We start from the raw sequence: 22,150 nt of genomic DNA, 5'->3' as shown, positions 1-22,150 counted from the left end.
TCGTTTAGGACTTTAGGACCTGGGATTGGGGAGAGATGGCATCCTCAGTACTTTATAATGCAAGTGAAACGAGGATTTGGTCAGACTTTTGAAGGGTCTGCAGAAAAAAAATATTGTATAGGCCGGGGATATGAGACAGCAGGAAATGGGAACTTTTCTTCCTTCTATTTTTGTGAATGGAAAGGCTGAGGATGTCAGAGAGTTCAGTTAAAATATGTGCTTTATAAGAAAATATAATAACGTGTTTTATAAAGTTTATAGCATAGCTGGCTTACCCAGTGAGGTGTTCCTAGTGGTGGTGGTGGCAGCATGTCAATGTGTTGAGAGGAAGAGGTGGTCTGGGAAATTCTGCTGAGCAAACTCCGGGCCCATTTCCACCCCCCAGTAGTCCACTCCACTCAACTGGTTCACACACTGAGTGGGTCTTTGGGTGTTGTTTTGGGATCTCTTCCAGTGGTTTATCAGTATCTCCTTCTGGTCCAAGGAAGGAAACTTTGTTATCCTTAGCATTGACCTACAGAATATGTTTGTAACAGCGCTGCTTGTGTGGCATTAGGCTATGTAGTGATCGAAAGAAAAAAACAGACCTTAGCACAGTTTTGCACTATATGGTGGGTGTATGAGGAGATTCACATTTCCTGCACAGCTAATTCCATGTGAAGTTACCTTGTGCTGTATTTGACATCTAGCAAGGTCTCTGTTTGAAAGGAAAGATCTAAACTTAAAAATGAAGTGGCCAGAATTATGGTAAAAGCAGATAGTGTAGCTGGTTTTAAGAAAGATTTGGACAAATTCCTGGAGGAAAAGTCCATAATCTGTTATTAAGACATGGGGGAAGTGTCTGCTTGCCCTGGATCGGTAGCATGGAATGTTGCTACTCTTTAGGTTTTGACCAGGTATTAGTGTCCTGGATTGGCTACCATGAGAATGGGCTACTGGGCATGATGGACCATTGGTCTGACCCAGTTAGGCTATTCTTATGTTATGTTCTCATCTGTAGGGGCCTTTGTTTTCACTTCTTATTTTAATGTATTTTTTTTCTGGAAACTTATCAGTGTTTTTTATAATGGGAACAAAAATGGAAGAGAATTAATGTGTGTGGGATGAGGGGGTAACTAATTTCTTCAGCTAAATAATTCAATCCACTTCAAACAGACATAGGAGAACTCACGCACCATTCACACACCCTCCAACCAAAAACGTCAAAAGAAAAAAACTGTTCGACAACCTCCTAGCCATTCGAGCTGCAACACTCGACCCCCAACTCTACAACCAATTGACATCGACCACATACTGCAAAACCTTCAAAAAGAAATAAAAACCCTTCTATTCAAAAAACACATAAAACCGAACTAACACAATCAGAACTGTCCCAAGCATCACCTGCAACTACTCCATATGTACTTCTGATGTCATGACAATTCAGACATAATTTATGTTATGTTATGTTTGGAATATAAGAAAATTTTCACTGCCTGTTTCTATTCTGACCATTTATTCCGTTTCATGGTCATTACAAAAAATATTTTTTTACATGGGGGGGTGTCAAAAAATGATGGGCCCCGGGTGCCACATACCCTAGGTACGCCACTGCATGAAAGGACAACCTTGTAGTTCTAGGGTTGCCTATAAAAATGGAAACAAGATGCAGACTAAATCTCCAGGCACCAATGACAGACAAGTCGCACAGGCATAGAAAATTACCTCCCCCCCCCTCCTTTTACACAAAGCAGCGCCCATTAAATCCCTATGGACGTTGGAGCGATTACTACAACAGCAGCTGCTACTGCAACTTTGTATGAGGAGCCCTAAGCTAGGAATAGCAGAGATAACGTCATATATTTTATATGCTGACTTTCTCCCAATGTTACACTACGGAGGTATTTATCAAAGGACACCACCACATTAATGCGCGTTAAGCACTAAAGATGCCCATTATATTCCTATGGGCGTCTTTAGCATTTAACGCACATTAATGCTGGAGTGCCCTTTGATTAATTCCTAAGTTTCTAAATTTAGTGGTCTAAAAAGTATGTTGCAATGGATCAGATTTTAGATGCAAATAAAATTAGCTTCACCACTAGTTTTCAGAAATAGGCACCTAACATAAGCTCCTAAATCAAGGTAAATGAAATTGCAGACCTATGTTAGGTGCCTAATTTTGAAAACTAGTGGTAAAGTTCATTTTATCCCCCCCCCCTCATTGCAACACACTTTTTAGACCACTAAATTAAAAAAAACCTTACTCTCCCTTTTACAAAACCACGCTAACATTTTTTTATCATTGGTCGTGGCGGTAACAGCTCCAACACTTATAGAATTCCTTTGAGTGCCAAGAGCTGTTATCACCATGGCCAGTGTTAAGAAACGCTGTTGCGGTTTTGTAAAAAGGGGGAGTTAGATAGGAAGTCATCAAAGAGTACTACCGTATTAGTGTGTTAAATGCTAAAGACGCCTATAGGAATTTAATGGGTGTCTTTAGTGTTTAGCACATTCACCTGAATTTAGGGCTCCTTTTATCAAGCCGCGCTAGCGGGGTTAACGCGCACGACTTTTCATCATGCGCTAACCCCCGCACTGGCTAAAAACTACCGCCGGCTCAAGAGGAGGCGGTAGTGGCTATTGCGGCCGGCTGTTTAACGCGCGTTATTATACACGTTAAACCACTAGCGCGGATTGATAAAAGGAGCCCTTAGACTCCTAAAAATTAGGTGAATTTTTAGCTGAAAGCTAATGCCTCTACTTTGGCTGAAAGTAGAGGACACACATAAGCAACTAACTTAAATATCAACCTCATAGGTGAGCTGGCATTTTGTACCTCTGAATAGACATTGGTCAGAAGGAGTGGTAAGGATTTCTATCCAGACAGTTCCTCCATAATGAAGCAACAACATTTATCTATTTATTTATTTAGCCCGTCATCCCAAGGTAGCTCAGAGTGGGTTACAAAAATAGATCTATAATAATTTAGACCAGGCGTGTACAACCTTTTGGCTTCCCTGGTCCGCATTGGCCGAAAAAAATGTTTCTGAGGTTGCACAAACGCTGCAGCAAGACAGAGGAGGGAGCCGGCAAGACGGTAAACAACCGGTGACAGCAGAAGAAAACACTGCATCGCCCTCGACCGGGGCCGCACAAAATACTTTATGGGGCCGCAGGTTGGACACCCCTGATTTAGACAAAGAAACCAAAAGACATATTCATAAAAGGCATATCTAACAATATTTTCATCTAATGGTATAAGATAAAACTCAAAACATAGGTTTTCACAGCTTTACAAAAAGACAATAATTTATTTAAAGATCTGGCAGAAGAGATCTGATTCCACAACTTAGTCATAAACTGTGCATAAGCTCACTTACGAGCACATTCCAAATGAAATATTTTTACAGGGGGGAAACACAAAAACAAGGCTCTTGCTGAGATCGTAAAGAATGTTTTGGAAAATATATGGGTAACTTTTCCAACATATAATTTTGAATCATGTCATGAAAGACCTTGAAAGTGATCACAAAGGCCTTAAAAAATGCGTCTCTTTTTGATTGGGAGCCAGTGCACAGTGGTTAAAGCTGGAGAAACATGATCAAAAGGACCAAGATTTTTGAAAAGTCTCACAGCAGTGTTTTGTACACATGGTAGATGACATAACTCTTTATCTGGCAACCCAGCAAACAATCTATTACAATAGTCCATACACAATAATATAAATGCATACAGAAATTGGGCAAATCCAGTCTCAGAAAATTATGCACAAAGCTTTGCAATTATCGTAAATAATAAAAAGAAGTTGACACCAATTGCGATACATGATTGGTTAAAGACCAGCATCCAATACAATACCCAAACTGCAAACTTGATCTTTGGCTACCAGAGTAGTTCCATCTCAATTAAGGGAAGGATGTGCAAATTGACAAGTATCTCTTTGTACTCACATAAATTCTGTTTTAGAAGAATTCAACTGCAATTTGATAAAGGTCATCCAATCTTTTATTTCTGTTAAACACATCCTCAGGTTTTCCAATTATATGTCACTAACTGAACCTAAGCAACATACAACTGAATGTCATCTACAAATGAGTGAAAATAGATTCCGTATTTCAAAGCAATTTCAATAACTGGTCTAACATATAAGTTAAAGCAGTGTTCTTCAACCTTTTGACACCTATGGACCGGCAGAAATAAAATAATTATTTTGCAGACCAGCACTGGTCCGTGGACCGGCTATTGAAGAACACTGAGCTAAGTCGTGGGCCAGATCCCGCCCATCTCCGCCCAATCTCTGCCCCAGACCCCGCCCCCATAATAGTACTAATTGTAACACTATTTTTTCCATTCATTTTTCATATGTACACACACAATATAATCTTATTAACACATACCCCTCTTTTACAAAGGTGCACTATGCTTTTTAGCACACGCTAAACACACACTAAACACTAACACGTGCATGTTATCCTATGGATGCATTAGCGGTTAGCGCAAGCATTGATTTACCGTGCATTAAATCCGTGCTAAAACGCTTAGCGCGCCTTTGTAAAAGAGGGCCATAATGGTTAACCACAAAATTAAACTACACAAAGCACACTGTATGCTTCTCAACATTCATTCCTACCAGAAAACAGATAACCCCAGGCAAATAAAGGACCAAAAACTAAAAGTACTAATATATACAAAGAAACCCTAAGATGCAAGACTCTGCATGCAGTACACTTCCCCCCACCCCCACCCCCAAGAAATAAAAACAAATTAATTTCTTCCTTTGTGCAATGCATCAGCGAGGAAGAGGGAGCCGGCCCGAAGATAACGCTGCATCGATCGCACCGCAGACCAGCGACTGAAGAACACTGTCTCGGGTCCCTGCAGACCGGCAAGAAATTTCTGCGGAACGACACTGGTCCACAGATCGGCGGTTGAAAAACACTGAGTTAAAGAGCAATGACGACAACGTCCCTTGGGGAACAACATATTTCAGCATCATAATAGTACCTAAATACTGGTACCTAAACACTAGACCAGTATTTAGGTATTATTTATGAACAATTTATAAGAGATAGGGAGGAGGAGTGAGCATAAATGATTAAGAAACAAGGGTGCAGGATGGTCTTATGATCTGACTTCCTAGTACACTATAATGTCCTCACCTTCCAATACAAGAAATGTGTTTGATGGGAACAATATGTGAAATTGGAATGCACAAGTTTTTTAAGAGATTTATTTGGAACTGTTGGGAAAGTAGGTATTGATCAGCAAGTTTTAGCGATTATAAGGAGGTATTCAGAAACATTACTGAATGATAATTTTTTGACCATCCTTTTACCCACTTGCTCTATAGAGCTTTTCAGTTTGACATGTCAGTTTCCCAGCCTCTTAATTTTCTTTGGGTGGAAGCCTGAGAGCATCCACAGAGGCAAGGAATATGGATTTGTAAAAAAAGAATTGTTGCAGCAAGTAGGATTCCTAACATGCTTGCTCCTCCTCCCCTTGCTACATCACACACCTCCCCAAGTATAGCTCTGATACAGGTAGGGGGCAATTCTATAAAAGGTACCTAAAGTTAGACACCTAACGTAATTAGAAAATTGGATTCAATAATGAGCTTTAACAAGCTCATAACTGAACAAAAATAAAATTTAATTGGGAGATGGGCGCTTATCTTCTTAGGCATAATTCTCCAAAAGATAGTGCCTAACACCAAAGTAGGCGTGTCTAGGGGGTGGAGAAAGACTTATGCGCCATTAGGCGCAATTCTCTAAAGCAGTGGTTCCCAACCCTGTCCTGGAGAACCACCAGCCAGTCAGGTTTTCAGGAGAGCCCTAATGAATATGCATGAGAGAGATTTGCATGTAATGAAGATGATAGGAATGCAGATCTGCCCCATGCATATTCATTAGGGCTATCACCAAAACCCGACTGGCTAGTGGTCCTCCAGGACAGGGTAGGGGACCACTGTTCTAAAGGACTTAGGCAACTATTATGTTGGCATTTAAAACCTTGGCCTACATTGCAGGCATCTAACGGTCTTTTTTACATAGCCGCGCTAGCAGCCCGAAGCCCATAGAGATTTAAAGGGCTTCGGGGCTGTTGCTGCGCGGCTTTGTAAAAGAGGCCGTAAGTCTTAAGTTAGGCGTCACTCAGCATGATTCTGTAATGGGCTCCTAAGTGTGAATGGCATACACTTGGCACTTAACTTTAGGCACCAATTGCCTGTAATGTTTCACTTTTTTTATCTGTTTACAAGAGAACTCAGGATTCTGTGACCGCAGTACAAGTCACTAGGGACAGTTAATACCTCGTCTATAGTGTAGTGTTCCACAGGTTTTTGACTTATTAATGGAAAAGATATGCAGGGATTATAAACACAGGTATTACCACAACAGATATGTTGAAGCCAAAGATTTATTAAATAGGCACTCTATATTTGTGGTTGAGGGAAAGGGAGAGTAAAGGGAAGCAGAAATCTCAGGAACAGGCACCCTATTTAATAAATCTTCATTTCAGTTCCCTTATTTCTATTATTACTAAGTATCTCTGTACAGCAGAGATATGCAGGGTACAGTTATACCTCATCATGGATAGTTCATCACCAACTGAATGGGTGCCCAAGTATGGCAGTGAATCATGGTTATGAAAAAGTAGCCCTAGTGTAACATTGGTTCTGGGTAGTGGGCCATAAAATATGTTCAAAATAAATTTGCAAAAGTGGTTAACTGGCAATCAGGCAGGGAAGGAAGGGGCTGGAGTACATTGCTCTTAGGTGATTTGATATTCACTGTCCTGTAACCCTCCTGAATTGTTGAAATGCTTTATATGATTTTGAATAGAATTGCAGTCATACTTTTTTCCCACTCCTTACGTTTGGAAAGGGAGCACTCGGACAGTAATATATAAATGTTTACGTAAACTGATAGGACAATGCTTTTGTTGAAGGAAGGGTGGAAAAGATGAATATTTCTCAAGACATATTTAGCTTAGTGCTAGGAGCTAAACAAAAATTAGACAAGTAAAAATAAAGAAACGTCCTACCTTTAGAAAAGAGAGATCCCGGTTGCGCTCTATACTGGTAATCTCCAGGTTTCCCATCACCACCTCACAGTTCTCATAGTACTTACGCAGGGCACGATATTGCTGTTCCAGGTCAGACAGAGAGCTTAACTTATTCTCAGTACCAGCACACACTGAAAAAAAAGAAACAAAAAACCCTCAATAAAAATCAATAAATAATAAAGCAAGGAACACTGTATTAACATGAGAGGCATACAGTAGAACAGCAATGAAAAATGTGTTTACTGATAGACTTATTTAATGGCAGTGAAAGTTCTGCATCCATTTACCTTGCTTCCATTGCAAGGAAATATTAAAATGGCCTTCTTTAAGCAGCAATATTACAATTTTAATATATTTCATGCCATGCCATTCTGCTTACCATTTACTGGTAATTAAGAGGAAAATGACCAAACAAAGAAATTGTAGAGCATACAATTAACATATTGAAAGAATAACTTTATAGATCCAAAAGTCGGGAATCTAGAGTTATAGCTCCCCAAGCAGGTATAATACGAGGAGGGGCTGAAAGGTTCTCAGCCCAACCAAGAAGAGAATGACGTGGACATGGTTCAATCAATGATCTGAAACAATGTCAAAACAGAGAATTTTGTTTCTGCAATTGGGCACTTAACAAAATAAGCTACAGTGGTAAAACAGTGCTCAGAATTTAGGAAGTTGGGTGGTTAGACTAAGAACTTTACAGCACCCCCTTGTACAATTCTTTTATGCCCAGCCTCATAATGATCTCATAAATGCCATTTAGGAATAGTGAAAAGAGGAGTTGGGCAATATAAATGACCTACGTGGATTATGAAATGCATGCATGGTGGGGCATTTTCAATAGGACGTCTAAGACTGAATTTGGACATTTTGCGAAAGACCTCCAGAAATCCAGCAGAGAAATGTTCATTTTAAAAACTGCAAGATGTCCATCTTTTTTTTGTTTTGTTTAAATGACTTATGTAGACATTTTGGCCCTTAGTACATATATCTTCTTTTACCATTCTTAAATATAATGATGTTCATATGAAAAACTCACAAAAGCAAGGTTTTCGGACATCCAAGCAACCAGCATTCTTAGCAAACTGTTCACAGACAGCTGAGCACAGCAGAAGGGAACTCTTTGAGGTACTGTAGTGAATGTCACATAAAAAGTCCAAGGTACACATGTCACTATAACCCGCTAATACTGTATGGTGAGCCCTCCAACACCCACCTAAAACTTACTGTACCCATATGTACACCACAACAATAACCATTTTGCCTGCAGGTGTCATCTTTATGTAGGTACAGTAGGTTTTGGAGGGCTCACCATACAATATATGCAAATTAAAATGCTTGAGTACCTGAATAAATTCATGTAAACGGTTCTGAGCTCCCCTGAGAGAACAGTATATAAAACTGAATAAATATAGTGACATCTGACCTGGGACTTTTAAATGCAACATTTACAGCTGTAAACTCTTAGGCCCAGATTCGGTATAGAATGCCCAGTCTCAGAAACTGACTGGTGTCCTATACAGAATCGCGCCTAAGCCTTCCTAAAAAAAAAAAACCTGATTCTCTAACCGATGTTCATGTTACAAAAACCAGTTAGAGAACTGGGTTGCCACTGAGCTTATCACGGCAAAGGATCTTCCTGCCACGATAAGTTTAGTTGCAACCCGTCACCACCCTCACAAAGACTACCAGCAGGAGGGATGCCCAGTCCCTCCTTCCAGAATACCCCCCTCCCCATAAATCGCATGGCAGAAGGGATGCCCAATACCTCCTGCCTGGCAATCCCCCATAGATCGCATGGCAGCAGGGATACCCAATCCCTCCTGCCTGGTACACCCCCTATAGAAGTAATTGGGTGCTAAGTCTTCCATTCTGATTTAAGTTTTTACCTCCGCTCTGTCTCCCTAGAAGCAATCAGGTGCTAAACTTTCTTCCATTTTAAGCCACTGTGCCAAGTTCTTTATCTGTTTTAAGCCACTTTTCAGAAAGTCAAACAAGTCCTAAGACATCTACTGTCAAATACCCAACAAGAACCTAACCTCCAATTCCAGATCCTTACATGTTAAACAAACAGGTTCTACCTTCAGTCCTCTTACTAGTTCTCCTAGATCTCACCATGAAGCCACCTTCTTTGTTTCTTCTTCTCTTACTCTGCTAATTTACCAACACTATTCACTGCCTGAAACCTCTCCTCCCCCCAATCTACTCGACTCCACAAATGTCAATAATATTTGCCCTGGCCTCAGAATCCCCGCGCTAGTGTGCACCAGAAATCACCCCTTAAAAAAAACCTCTGAGGAGTCAACTACTCCTCTTTAAAGTCCATTCTTCCTGCCAACCTACCCAGCTTCACCTCTGACTCTCTCACCCCGGTCCCAACACTCTATTGTAATGCTAGATCTGCTTGCAACAAGACCCAATATTACAGGACCTACTTGTGGACTTCGATCCTGAATTCCTGTGCATCACAGAAACATGGATTGAAAAAGACGATCTATTCACGCAAAACGAACTCTGCTCCTATATGGTTACCATGGCCTCTTCTCTCCCAGAATAAATCGGAAAGGAGGAGGCCTGGCACTCCTCTACAAATCATTTTTCGACGTTCAGCTCCTCGAAAAGGGTAGCTATACCTCACTAGAATATATGCTAGCTTCAGTCAAGGATGAACTACACTCGTACCCATTAGGTATCTTGTTACTATACCGGCCACCAACCCCCTGGAATAAATCCTCCGAACTCATCCTTGAGACCATAACAAGCGCCTTCCTAAAATTTCAGAGACTATTGATCATTGGCGATATTAATCTCCACCTAGATGACAACACCAGGAAGGATGCAACCGAATTCAACAATTTCTTCACTTCTCTAGGTTTCTCTTCTCCTGCATCATCCCCAACCCACGAAAAGGGGCACATCATCAGCTTGTTCATTGGGAACATATCCCTTGGTCCGATCACTTTTTAGGCTCTTTCTGCCTCTCCATTTTCATGTCCCACCTTGGATCTCCACCCCGTGCCACAAATCCTATCACCTTCCGCAAAAAAATCGTGAGCGAACTGTTCTGGTCCCAATTTCTCAACCAACTTTCCTCTTGCTCTAAGCCTGCTGACCCAGAATCCAACTGGCGCAACTGGATAAACCTCTCCAAGACTACCTATTGTGCTCTTGCCCCTTTATCTACCAAATCTATCTCTTACTTCCTCCCCTTTGGTATCTTCCGTACCACAGAGAACTGAAGTAAAAATGCCGAGCACTGGAGCGCAAATGGAAAAAATCCAAATCCCCTTCAGACAGACAATCCTGGAGGGACAATATCTAGTTTTATAACTCAGTACTAAAAAAAGCAAGGAAGAACTTCTATGGTGATAAAATTTCCAGATCCAACAACCAGAGCAGCACACTGTTTAATATCTAAAAATGACTCCACCACTCCCCCCTCCTCCCCATCAGCAGACAACCTAGCAAAATTCTTCAATGAAAAGATCACTACCATAAGAATCTCTTTCCCTCCATCAGTCTCATACAACTCTCTGGCCCCCAACGACATATCCTGGACTACTTTCGAACTCATATCTGAACCCCAGATCTTTAAACTCTGCCTCAAACTGAAATCCTGCAAATGTACTCTGGATCAATTCCCTTCCTACCTGTATGAGAATATTCCCACGCAGGCCATCTCATCCCTCACCAGACTTATAAACTCTGCTTTACTATTGGGCCTATTCTCTGCAGAAATGGGACATATTGTCTTGTCCCCATTACTGAAAAAAAGCTGACCCTTTCTCTCCTTTTAACTACTGTCCCATAGCAAACATCCCTCTCCTGACTAAAATGCTAGAGGCCATAATTTCCACCCAGCTCTCATCCTACCTAGAGAGATTCTCCATTCTCTTACCTTACCAATACAGCTTCAGACCCAACTTCAGCACTGAATCCCTCCTGGTCTCATTAATTTCAAAGGTGCAACAATTACACTCTTGCAATAAGTTTGCTGTCCTATTACAATTCGATCTCTCTGCAGCTTTTGATGTCATCCACCACGATATTCTAATTTATCAACTTTCTGAGAAAGGCATCGACTCCACAGTCTTAGAGTGGTTCTCGAACTTCTTACGTTCCTGCTCCTACACTGTCAACACAAAAGGCACCACGTCCGCTCCTTGGAAACCGACTTGTGGAGTCCCGCAGGGATCATCCCTATCCCCTATTCTCTTCAACATCTACATGTCTTCCCTGAAAATCTTTCATCTATCTTCCCTTGAAACAATCTATACTTATGCCGACGACATCCTTGACCTTCTCGAGACAGACTCGAACCTTACCAACCTCCCTGAGAACATAACAGCCTGCATAACGAAACTCCAATCCTGATCCCTCTCTGTTCAAATGAAACTGAACAAGTCCAAAACGAAACTTCTCTGGCTCGGTCCAAAATTAGAACAGCTGCCCACCTTCTTCGCACTGCCCTCTGGCACCACGCTGCAGCTTGAGTTCTCAAGCAAAGTTCTAGGCATCATCATCGACTCTTCTCTGTCCTTCAACGACCACCTCAACTCCCTGGTAAAATCATGTTTTTTCAGCCTCCACATGTTGAGGAAAGTAAGATCATGCTTCCACCAACAACATTTTGCCGTCCTTGTTCAATCCATCATCCTTTCCAAACTAGATTACTATAATTCCATCTACCTAAGTCTAACTAAAAAAAGTCTTCAAAGACTTCAACTAATCACTGCGGCCAAGTTGATCTTCACAAAATGTAAATTTGACCATGTTTCCCCACTTTTGTCCAAACTCCACTGGCTCCCAATAATCGCCAGGGTTCATTTTAAATGTTCCTGTCTAGCTTTTAAAATCCTACACGGCATCCTCCCTCCCCTAATCCCTCTATCTTGGAACTCCCTGAATCCCGACAACACCAGACCCACCCAAAAACTTAAACTATCCTTACCCTCACTAGAAAGGTATCCTCCATGCGGGAAAATTGGGAAAATCTCTCTTCTTCAGAATCACAGGGCTTTGGAATAATCTTACTACCCCATTGCAGAATCAGGTCTCCTTCCAACTATTCCGTAAGCACCTGAAAACTAGGCTTTTCACAAAAACGTAATGCTCTCCTCCCCCCCTTTATTCAACCACCATACTCAATCTGTTACACTTTCCTTTATTAAGCTCTTGTAAACCGTGCCAAGCTCTATATTCATGGAGAGGATGCGGTATATAAACCTAAGGTTTAGTTTAGTTTAGTTTATAGATCACCAGCAGGAGAGATGCCCAATCCCTCCTGCTGCAGCCCATACCCCCCACCCCTCCCTAGATCGCCATCAGGAGGGATGCCCAATCCTTCCTGCCTGAACACCCCCCCATAGACTGCCAGCAGGAGAGATGCCCAATCCCTCCTGCTGGAACCCCTCAACCCCTGTAGATCACCGGCAGGAGAGATGCCCAATCCCTCCTGCCAGAACCCCCCCCCACCCCCTGTAGATTTCCCATCCCACCCCCCAGACTCCCCCTATACCCACACCTGGACCCTCACACCCTACTAGAACCCCTCCTAAGTCCACCTGAACTCCCCGGACCCTCCTCTAAACTTTTTTGATGGCTGGACGGATGGGTCCTCCCTCCGTCCATCTAGCAGACCTGAATGGTGGACTTTCCCCTTCCCAGTGCATTATAGGATGCACTGGGGAGGGGCCTAAGATCTAATTGGCCCAGGCACCTAAGGCACCACCACCCTTAGGCGCCTGAGCCAACCGGAATCTTATGGGTGGGGTCTTAGGCACCTGGGCCAAATCAGGACTTAGGCTCCACTCCAATGTATCCCACAATGCACCTGGAAGGGGCATGACCACCATTCAGACAGAGGTGGGCCTGCCTTACAGATGGAGGGAGGACCCATCTGGCCGGCTATCAAAAAAAGGTTAGGGGGGATCTGGGGAGTTTCTAGTGGGGCTGCATGAGGCCAGGTGGAGGTAGAGGGTGGTCTGGGCAATCTACAGGGGGGTGGGAGGGTTCCAGCAGGAGGGATTATGCATCCCTCCTGCTGGTGATCTATGAGGAATTGGGCATCCCTCCTGCCGGCGATCTCCCGCATGCCTAGAGAGATACGTACAGCCATATAAGTCCACGTAAGGTTACTTCCGGGCCAAACCATGCTCACGCCTAGCCTTAGGCGGACTTGCACACCTCTCTAGACTCCCCGAGGTGCCTCAGGAGTTTTTATTTTTTTTAAATGTGCGTCCTGATTGGCTGGTTAGACAGCAGTAGGTTGCCTTCTGTCGCCTACAATTGGGACACCGTTTATAGAATCCGGGCCTCAGAGTGCCCCTCTGCTCTGCTGTGGAGATGTATACGAGCCATGTGTATCTGTAAGACAGGTTGGAAAGTACGTTTTCACATATTTGGGTGATGGGAAGGGGTCAGTGACCACTGGTGACTTCTAGTGGTCATCCGGTCAGTTTGGGCACCATTTTCATTCTTATTTGTTTTTAAAACACATCTAGCCCCAAATGTCTAAATGGTGCCCCGGACGTTTTGTTAAAAGTTTGATTATCCCTGCAGAACATCTAAGAACTAAGCCCACCCAAAACACACCTCTAATACAACCCCTTGAAATTTAGATGCACTGGAGAGAAAGTGACCAGAAAGACATTTAGAAAGTTTGTTTTGAGAATGTCCACTTGAATGTTTTGACTAGTAAGACGTCAAAGTGCTGGTTTAGGGTGTCGTTTGGACATCTATCTTTTTTTTTGTAAATTTTTATTGATTTTCAAACTAAAACAGTGCATTACAAACAAACAAAAGAAAGAACATAAGCAGTGCCTCTGATGGGTCAGACCAGGGGTCCATCCTGCCCAGCAGTCCGCTCACACGGTGGCCCATCAGGTCCAAGACCTGTATAATAATCTCTATCTATACCCTTCTATCCCTTTTTTCTTCAGGAATTCATCCAATCCCTTCTTGAACCCTGATACCATACCCTGTCCTATTACACCCTCTGGAAGCGCATTCCAGGCATCCACCACCCTTTGGATGAAGAAGAGCTTCCTAGCATTGGTTCTGAATCTGTCCCCTCTTAATTTTTCCGAATGCCCTCTCGTTCTTGTAGTTTCTGAAAGTTTGAAAAATCTATCCCTCTCCACTTTCTCTATTCCCTTCATGATCTTGTAAGTCTCTATCATGTCCCCTCTGAGTCTCCGCTTTTCCAGGGAAAAGAGCCCCAATGTCTCTAATCTTTCAGCATATGAAAGGTTTTCCATACCTCTTATCAATCGCGTTGCTCTTTTCTAAACACTCTCGAGTATCGCCATATCCTTCTTAAGCTACGGCAACCAATATTGGACGCAGTACACCAGATGTGGGCGTACCATCGTCCGATACAATGGCAGGATGACCTCTTTCATTCTGGTTGTAATACCTTTGTTAATAATACCTAGCCTTCTATTTGCCTTCTTAGAGGCCACTGCGCACTGTGCCGACGGCTTAATTGTCTTGTCCACTATTAGCCCCAAGTCCTTTTCTTGAGTACTTTCACCCATTACCAACTCTCCCATCGTATAGCTGTACTTCGGGTTTCTTTTCCCTACATGCAAGACTTTACATTTCTCTACATTAAACTTCATTTGCCATCTCATCACCCACTCTTCTAGTTTGTTCAGGTCCCTTTGTAAATCCTTACAGTCCCTTTAGTTCCAACTCCACTAAATAGTTTGGTGTCATACGTACATTGCACTATTAACTATGAAAAAATAAATGTGGAATGTAGAGGACTTAGTAGTTCATTTAATAAAGTATGGAGCCCATTGACTAACTTTATGAATTTATAATATGCATCTTTATTTTTTTTATTTACCTTTACACATCCAGGGTAGGGGGTTGGGGGGAGGGAAATAATTCTTGATGGATACACTTGAGTAACTTAATTCTATTATATATTATGTCCTATGTTATGTTATATTATTAATAAATGAAGAAAGGATGTATGTAGACATCTATCTTTTTTGAAAATGACCCTCGTATTCTATTTTGGAAAGTTAGCAATTGTCTGTCATAGACAAGCAGGGTCCCTAAACATCGTTATACTTATATACTGTTTACCTGATCATTCCAATTCCCATTTTACTCCACTAATCTGCCACACTTACACATATCCATGTCCCTATAACAGTGGCGTACCTAGGGTATGTGACACCCGGGGCCCATCATTTTTTTACACCCTCCCCATGTAAAAAAATATTTCTTGTAATGACCATGAAACGGAATAAATGGTCAGAATAGAAACAGGCAGTGAAAATTTTCTTATATTCCAAACATAACATAACATAAATTATGTCTGAATTGTCATGACATCAGAAGTACATATGGAGTAGTTGCAGGTGATGCTTGGGACAGTTCTGATTGTGTTAGTTCGGTTTTATGTGTTTTTTGAATAGAAGGGTTTTTATTTCTTTTTGAAGGTTTTGTAGTCTGTGATCGAGGTCAATAGGTTGTAGAATTGGGGGTCGAGTGTTGCAGCTCGAATGGCTAGGAGGTTGTCGAACAGTTTTTTTCTTTTGACGTTTTTGGTTGGAGGGTGTGTGAATGGTGCGTGAGTTCTCCTATGTCTGTTTGAGGTGGATTGAATTATTTAGCTGAAGAAATTAGTTAGCCCCTCATCCCACACATATTAATTATCTTCCACATTTGTTCCCATTATAAAAAACACAGATAAGTTCCCAGAAAAAAAATACATTAAAATAAGAAGTGAAAACAAAGGCCCCTACAGATGAGAACATAACATAAGAATAGCCTAACTGGGTCAGACCAATGGTCCATCATGCCCAGTAGCCCATTCTCATGGTAGCCAATCCAGGACACTAATACCTGGTCAAAACCCAAAGAGTAGCAACATTCCATGCTATCGATCCAGGGCAAGCAGACACTTCCCCCATGTCTTAATAACAGATTATGGACTTTTCCTCCAGGAATTTGTCCAAATCTTTCTTAAAACCAGCTACACTATCTGCTTTTACCATAACTTCTGGCCACTTCATTTTTAAGTTTAGATCTTTCCTTTCAAACAGAGACCTTGCTAGATGTCAAATACAGCACAAAGTAACTTCACATGGACTTAGCTGTGCAGGAAATGTGAATCTCCTCATACACCCACCATATAGTACAAAATTGTGCAAGGTCTGTTTTTTTCTTTCGATCACTACATAGCCTAATGGCACACAAGCAGCGCTGTTACAAACATATTCTGTAGGTCAATGCTAAGGATAACAAAGTTTCCTTCCTTGGACTATCTCGTTTTGACGGCTTTTTACAGTGACGGATCGAGACGTTGTTTTATTTTTGCTACCTTTATACAGTTTCTCTCCCATTTTTTTGTTTTCTCCCTCTACCTTTACCATGGACCCCTGACGAAGGTGTGTCCGAAACACGGACCGTGTCGGGTCCCTTGATTGGTAATTGGTAAAAGGGTTTGCATATTATTATTTTTTGCATATCATTTTTTGTCATTAATAAAATTAGCCTACGTCTTGTACATATCTGCAGTTTTGTTTTGTTTGCTTTCGGAGATACTGATAAACCACTGGAAGAGATCCCAAAACAACACCCAAAGACCCACTCAGTTTGTGAACCAGTTGAGTGGAGTGGACTAACTGGGGGGTGGAAATGGGCCCGGAGTTTGCTCAGCAGAATTTCCCAGACCACCTCTTCCTCTCAACACATTGACACGCTGCCACCACCACCACTAGGAACACCTCACTGGGTAGGCCAGCTATGCTATAAACTTTATAAAACACATTATTATATTTTCTTATAAAGCACATATTTTAACTGAACTCTCTGACATCCTCAGCCTTTCCATTCACAAAAATTGAAGGAAGAAAAGTTCCCATTTCCTGTTGTCTCATGTCCCCGGCCTATACAATATTTTTTTTCTGCAGACCCTTCAAAAGTCTGACCAAATCCTCGTTTCACTTGCATTATAAAGTACTGAGGATGCCATCTCTCCCCAATCCCAGATCCTAAAGTCTAAGACAGTAGCACAAACTAATGCTGCCAGATTCAGGAAAAAAAATTTCGATTCGATTCAGCCTATTGAATTGGTTTTTCAATTCGATTTTCCTGCCCAGTTAGGTGATTTTTTTCAAAACTCCTTTGGCTTCTCCTAACCACACTGGCGCTGTGGTGTAAATAAAATAAAGAAACAAAAAGGACTTTTCCTCTCTCTGTTAAATCCTAGCTCACGTTTGCAGTCCAACACCAGCTCTGGCAGGATACACATTTCAAATCTGACATATTGTAATCACAAAACAGAAAATAAAATTAATTTTTCTACCTTTTGTTGTCTGGTTATATTTCAAATCTTGTTGATCCAAGGCTCTGGTTTTCTTCTGATAACTTGCTTGCCAGGGTCTCCTTCTTTCTTCTTTCTGCATGCTAACCATCCATCTGCCAACTCTGTCCTCCCTTTCCATTTCCCTTCCCTCCCCAGGAAGTCAGGTATCTTTCCTTTTTTTCATCTCCCTCCACAGATCCACCTTTTCTTAACTACCCTTTCATCCGGCATCTCTCCCTCCTTCCCCACCACTCCAGAAGTCAACCTCTCTCCCTTTCTTTTCCCAATTACCCTCCTATCCAGTATCTCTATCCCTCCTCCACACCATCTTTTGTGTCCAATTTCTCTCCCTTTCTGTTCTTTCGCTCCCTAAATCCCATGGTCCATCATCTCTCTCCCTCTCCTCTATTTTCAGACCCATTATTTCTTCCCCCCTCCCGAAGTTTGGCATATGCACGTCTCTTTGAACACCCCCTTCCCTCCATGTACTTCTAAACCAGGGTCCCCCACAAAGGCCTGTCCCCCCTTAAAGGTCTGCCTGTCCCCCCTTGAAGGCCTGCACCCCCCTTGAAGGCCTGTCCCACCCCCTTGTAGGCCTGTCCCCCCCTTGTAGGCCTGTCCCCCCCTTGTAGGCCTGTGCCCCCCTTGAAGGCCTGCCTGCCTGTCCCCCCCTTGAAGGCCTGTCCCCCCTTGAAGGCTTGAACCCCCTTGAAGGTCTGCACCCCCCTGAAGGCCTGCACCCCCCCCGAAGGCCTGTCCCCCCTTGAAGGCCTGACCCACCCCCTTGAAGGCCTGTCCCACCCCCTTGTAGGCCTGTCCCCCCTTGAAGGCCTGTCCCCCCTTGTAGGCCTGTCCCCCCTTGAAGGCCTGCCTGCCTGTCCCCCCCTTGAAGGCCTGTCCCCCCCTCGAAGGTCTGCACCCCCATGAAGGTCTGCACCCCCCCGAAGGCCTGCACCCCCCTTGAAGGCCTGTCCCACCTCCTTGTAGGCCTGTCCCACCCCCTTGTAGGCCTGTACCCCCCTTGAAGGCCTGCCTGCCCCCCCCTGAAGGCCTGTCCCTCCCCCTTGAAGGCCTGCCTCCCCACTTGAAGGCCTGCCTGTCCCCCCCTTGAAGGCCTGTCCCCCCCTTGAAGGCCTGCCTGCCTGCCTGTCACCCCCTCCCCCTTGAAAGCCTGCCTGCCTGCCCGCCCGCCCTACCCTGAAGGCCTGATGTCCCGACCCACCCCGAAGGACCACTCGCCCTCCTGGCCTCCCCGCACCACCTATGAAGCAGCCCACAGCAGGATCGCTATGTCAGCGATCCCTGCGCTGCTTTGGCACTGCTTCCTGCGCTGTGGTCCCACCCCTCCTTTGACGTCAGACCGTGGGCGGGACCATGGCACAGGAAGCAGCGCCCAAGCAGCTCAGGGATCGCTGACATCGCAATCCTGCTGCGGGCTGCTTCATAGGTGGTGCAGGAAGGTCAGTGGGGCGAGCGGTCCTTCGGGGGTGGGGGGACTGAACGGCAAGGCCGGGAGCACCCCCTCAGGGCTGGCACCCGGAGCGGACCGTCCCCTCCCCTTAGTTTGCTACTGCCCTACACAAATCATACACACACACACACACACACACGCATATACCCTCACTCCTATATTCAAACTAGGTAGTCAAACAAACCACCAACAGGAAGTGATGTCAGAGGGAGAGCTGAGGCTGGTACGAGCAGCATTTTAGAGATGCTGCTCATACCGGCAAAGAGTTAAAGAAGTACTGTGGAAGGGAATGCATGCGTGCTGCAGGGGGCAGAGAAAAAGGCAAGGACGCCATCACGCCGGGCATCTCCTACCCTTGCTACGCCATTGTTTATGATGTTATATTTTGCCACAAACTAAAATGTAAAGCAGCGGTATACAAACCTAAGGATTAGATTAGATTAGATTAGATTAGAAAAGAAAAAACAACAGAAACTGCAGGCAATGTACAAGATGCAGGCAGGATTTATTGTACCAAATTAAAATGCAGTAATATAAAAACCTTTTTACCAACCAAGGGACCCGACACGGTCCGTGTTTCGGACAGTACACCTTCGTCAGGGGTCCATGGTAAATAAGGTATAAGATATACCGCAAAGAATAAGGGTAACAACAAATGCCTGTGTGTTCAATTCGCTAAGGGTCACTGCCAGAAGTGAAGCGCCTCAAAAAATGAGAAAAGAAAAGCATATGTTAATACATTTAGGCCTTCTTTTATAAAGGCGCGCTAAATATTTTAGCGCTTATTTAGTACATGCTAAATCAACACATGCACTAACTGCTAATGCATCCATAGGATAACATGCACGTGTTAGCATTTAGCATGTGTTTAGCATGCATTAATATTTAGCATGTGCTAAAAAGGTAAGCGCACCTTTGTAAAAGAAGGGGTTAGTAACACCAATATATGAAAACTAGGGGATAAATAGTCAGCCAGCAGTGGTGAGCGTTTTGCTGGCTGCCGCTAGCGTTATCACCAGATATTCAGTGCCAGGCCATGTTTATGCGGCACAGGCCAGTTACATCGATTTTCAGAATTTAACTGGCCACATAAAGATAGCATTGTGTTTTATAGAGTCCCATTTTACTTGGTTACCCTGGCCAGTTAAATGCTTAGTATGGGCAATTAACTGGCCAAGTGCCAACTATGTTCCCAGAATGCCCCCCCCAAATAGCTACTTTCTTTTGCGTGGTTTTTTAATCATGCCTCACACTAAACGCAAGTATTATCTGGAGAGACCCATCCACACCTGGACAATCGCTGATGGACCGGTTTTTAACAAGCTCATCAGTTATTACAGGAAGGGGGAGATGTGCCTGCTGTTGCACCATTGGAAGGAGCCACCAGAGCCTTGGGCCTTGAAATATCTTTATCCCCCCCCCAACAACCCAATCACCGCTAAATCCAGTGCAGGACAGCGTGCAATGTGAGAGAGCCAAGAGCTCGATGGGCACGGCATCTGCACATGGAGGGGTCAACATGCTGACCGAGACGCCAAGTCAACATTCCTTGGAGTAACGGAGGGAGCCGACTCCTCAGCAGTGATGCTGGCAAACATATTGAAAACTGTCCAGTGTCTTGAAACTGTGGCTACAAAATCAGCCGAAGATATCTCTAAAGTAGTAAATAAGTTGGAAGATTTAACTACTTCAGTGCAAAATATTCAAACAGAAATAAAAAATTTGAACAGGTAGATAAAGGGATCTCTTCAATACAAACTTTGTCAGCTACTATGCTCAAGGACAGGAATTTTCTAAAACATAAAATTGAACAATTGGAATATTTCAGTAGGAGATTGAACTTGTGAGTCCTGAATTTTCCTAAATTAAATTTAGTTACACCTATTGATGCCTTTAAGAAATACCTAATGGAGACTTTAAAAATTTCTACTGATTTGATACCACCGATTAATAAAATATATTACCTGCTGAGAAAACCAGAAAATCCTCCTCCTTAAGAAATAGACTTTAAAAATCTAACTGGAATACTTGAAACATCCCAGAAAGAAGTTCAATACCGAGGCACTTTGATAGTCTCATTTGTGTTTGAGCAGGACTTAAATATATTAATGAAAACTTTCTTTTGTTTCTCGCAGAGCTTGTTTTTGGGAGAAAAGATATGTATTTTCTCTGATGTTGCTAATCAAGAGAGGAGAAAGCTATTCCTGAGTATGAGGGAGGAGACAATAAAAATGGGAGCTACTTTTTTACTTACCCCCTTCTTCTATTAAACTGCGCTAGCAGTTTTTAGCGCAGAGAGCCGCGCTGAAAGCCTGCGCTGCTCCCAACGCTCATAGCAACTCTATGAGCATCGGGAGCAACCCGGAGCTATTCAGCGCAGCTCTCTTCGCTAAAAAACTGCTAGCGCAGTTTAATAGATGAGGCCCTTAGTTATCCCTGCAGGTGTATGATTAAACATGCTGGAACGGGGTTTAGAAGAAACTGATGCAATCCAAGATGGCCGCATGAGCAGTCGCATGAGTCTCACGCTCCCGTCTATTCCTTGACATAATTTGTCCACTCAAACCTTTACCTGTTTCACGATGCCGAAGAGGAGGGGACGTAGCGCTGCTGGAGCCTCGCAGCGCTCCAGAACAGCCGTCTTCGGGAACATCGAGGACTTGATGAGGAGAATGCAGGGCACGCCGATAGCTTCGGGGAGTTCCCCGCAGGAGACACACGGCGGAGGCGCGTCAGTGGCGTTCACCATGTGGCTGGAAACATCATTGAGCCCCGAAGTGAGAGCACCACCCCCACGCCCTCAGTCGACCAGTTCCCCGCGAGAGGAGGAACTTCCTGAGGTTGGAGTTCACTTCCTCTCGGAGGCTAAGGAAGAGAACACGGGGACTGTGCCACGGGACTCCCTGCTGGAGCAGAGGAGTCTTAACGAGGAGACTGTGGAAGAAGCAGTGGGGGATAAGAAAATCCAACAGAAAATCCAACAGATTACAGGAGGAGACATGTTGCCAGAGGGTGAGCTAATTAACTTAAAATTACAACCATTGCAAATTTTGAAGCCCCGAGAGGTTACATTAGACTCTCTGTGGGACCTGGTAGCCAATTTGGCAAAATCTATTAATCCACAATTACAAGAAGTAGAAAAGAAATTAGAAAATCATGGAACTGAGATTAAAAATTTAAAGACTGGACTTGAGGACTCAAAAATTTCAATACAAAATATTCATCAAGAACTTAAAGTATCACAACAAATTACTGAGGTATTAATTAAAGATAATACCAATTTAAGAAGGAAAATGGAAGCAATGGAA

The 22,150-nt window shown here is 43.3% G+C and overlaps 1 protein-coding gene across 2 annotated transcripts in view; it reads right to left on the bottom strand.

Moving 5' to 3' along the window:
* The window catches only part of ERBB4 (erb-b2 receptor tyrosine kinase 4), a 1,781,744-nt gene that overhangs the window by 1,047,586 nt on the left and 712,008 nt on the right, over positions 1-22,150 (bottom strand). For both annotated transcript variants that reach the window (XM_033945093.1, XM_033945094.1), the window contains exon 2: positions 7,024-7,175. In XM_033945093.1, coding sequence (XP_033800984.1) covers positions 7,024-7,175 — 152 coding nt within the window. The remainder of the gene's footprint in view (positions 1-7,023; positions 7,176-22,150) is intronic.

Source organism: Geotrypetes seraphini, chromosome 5 (assembly GCF_902459505.1).
Source record: "Geotrypetes seraphini chromosome 5, aGeoSer1.1, whole genome shotgun sequence".
Classification (NCBI taxonomy): Eukaryota; Metazoa; Chordata; class Amphibia; order Gymnophiona; family Dermophiidae; genus Geotrypetes; species Geotrypetes seraphini.
This window is presented reverse-complemented; position numbering and strand designations above follow the sequence as displayed.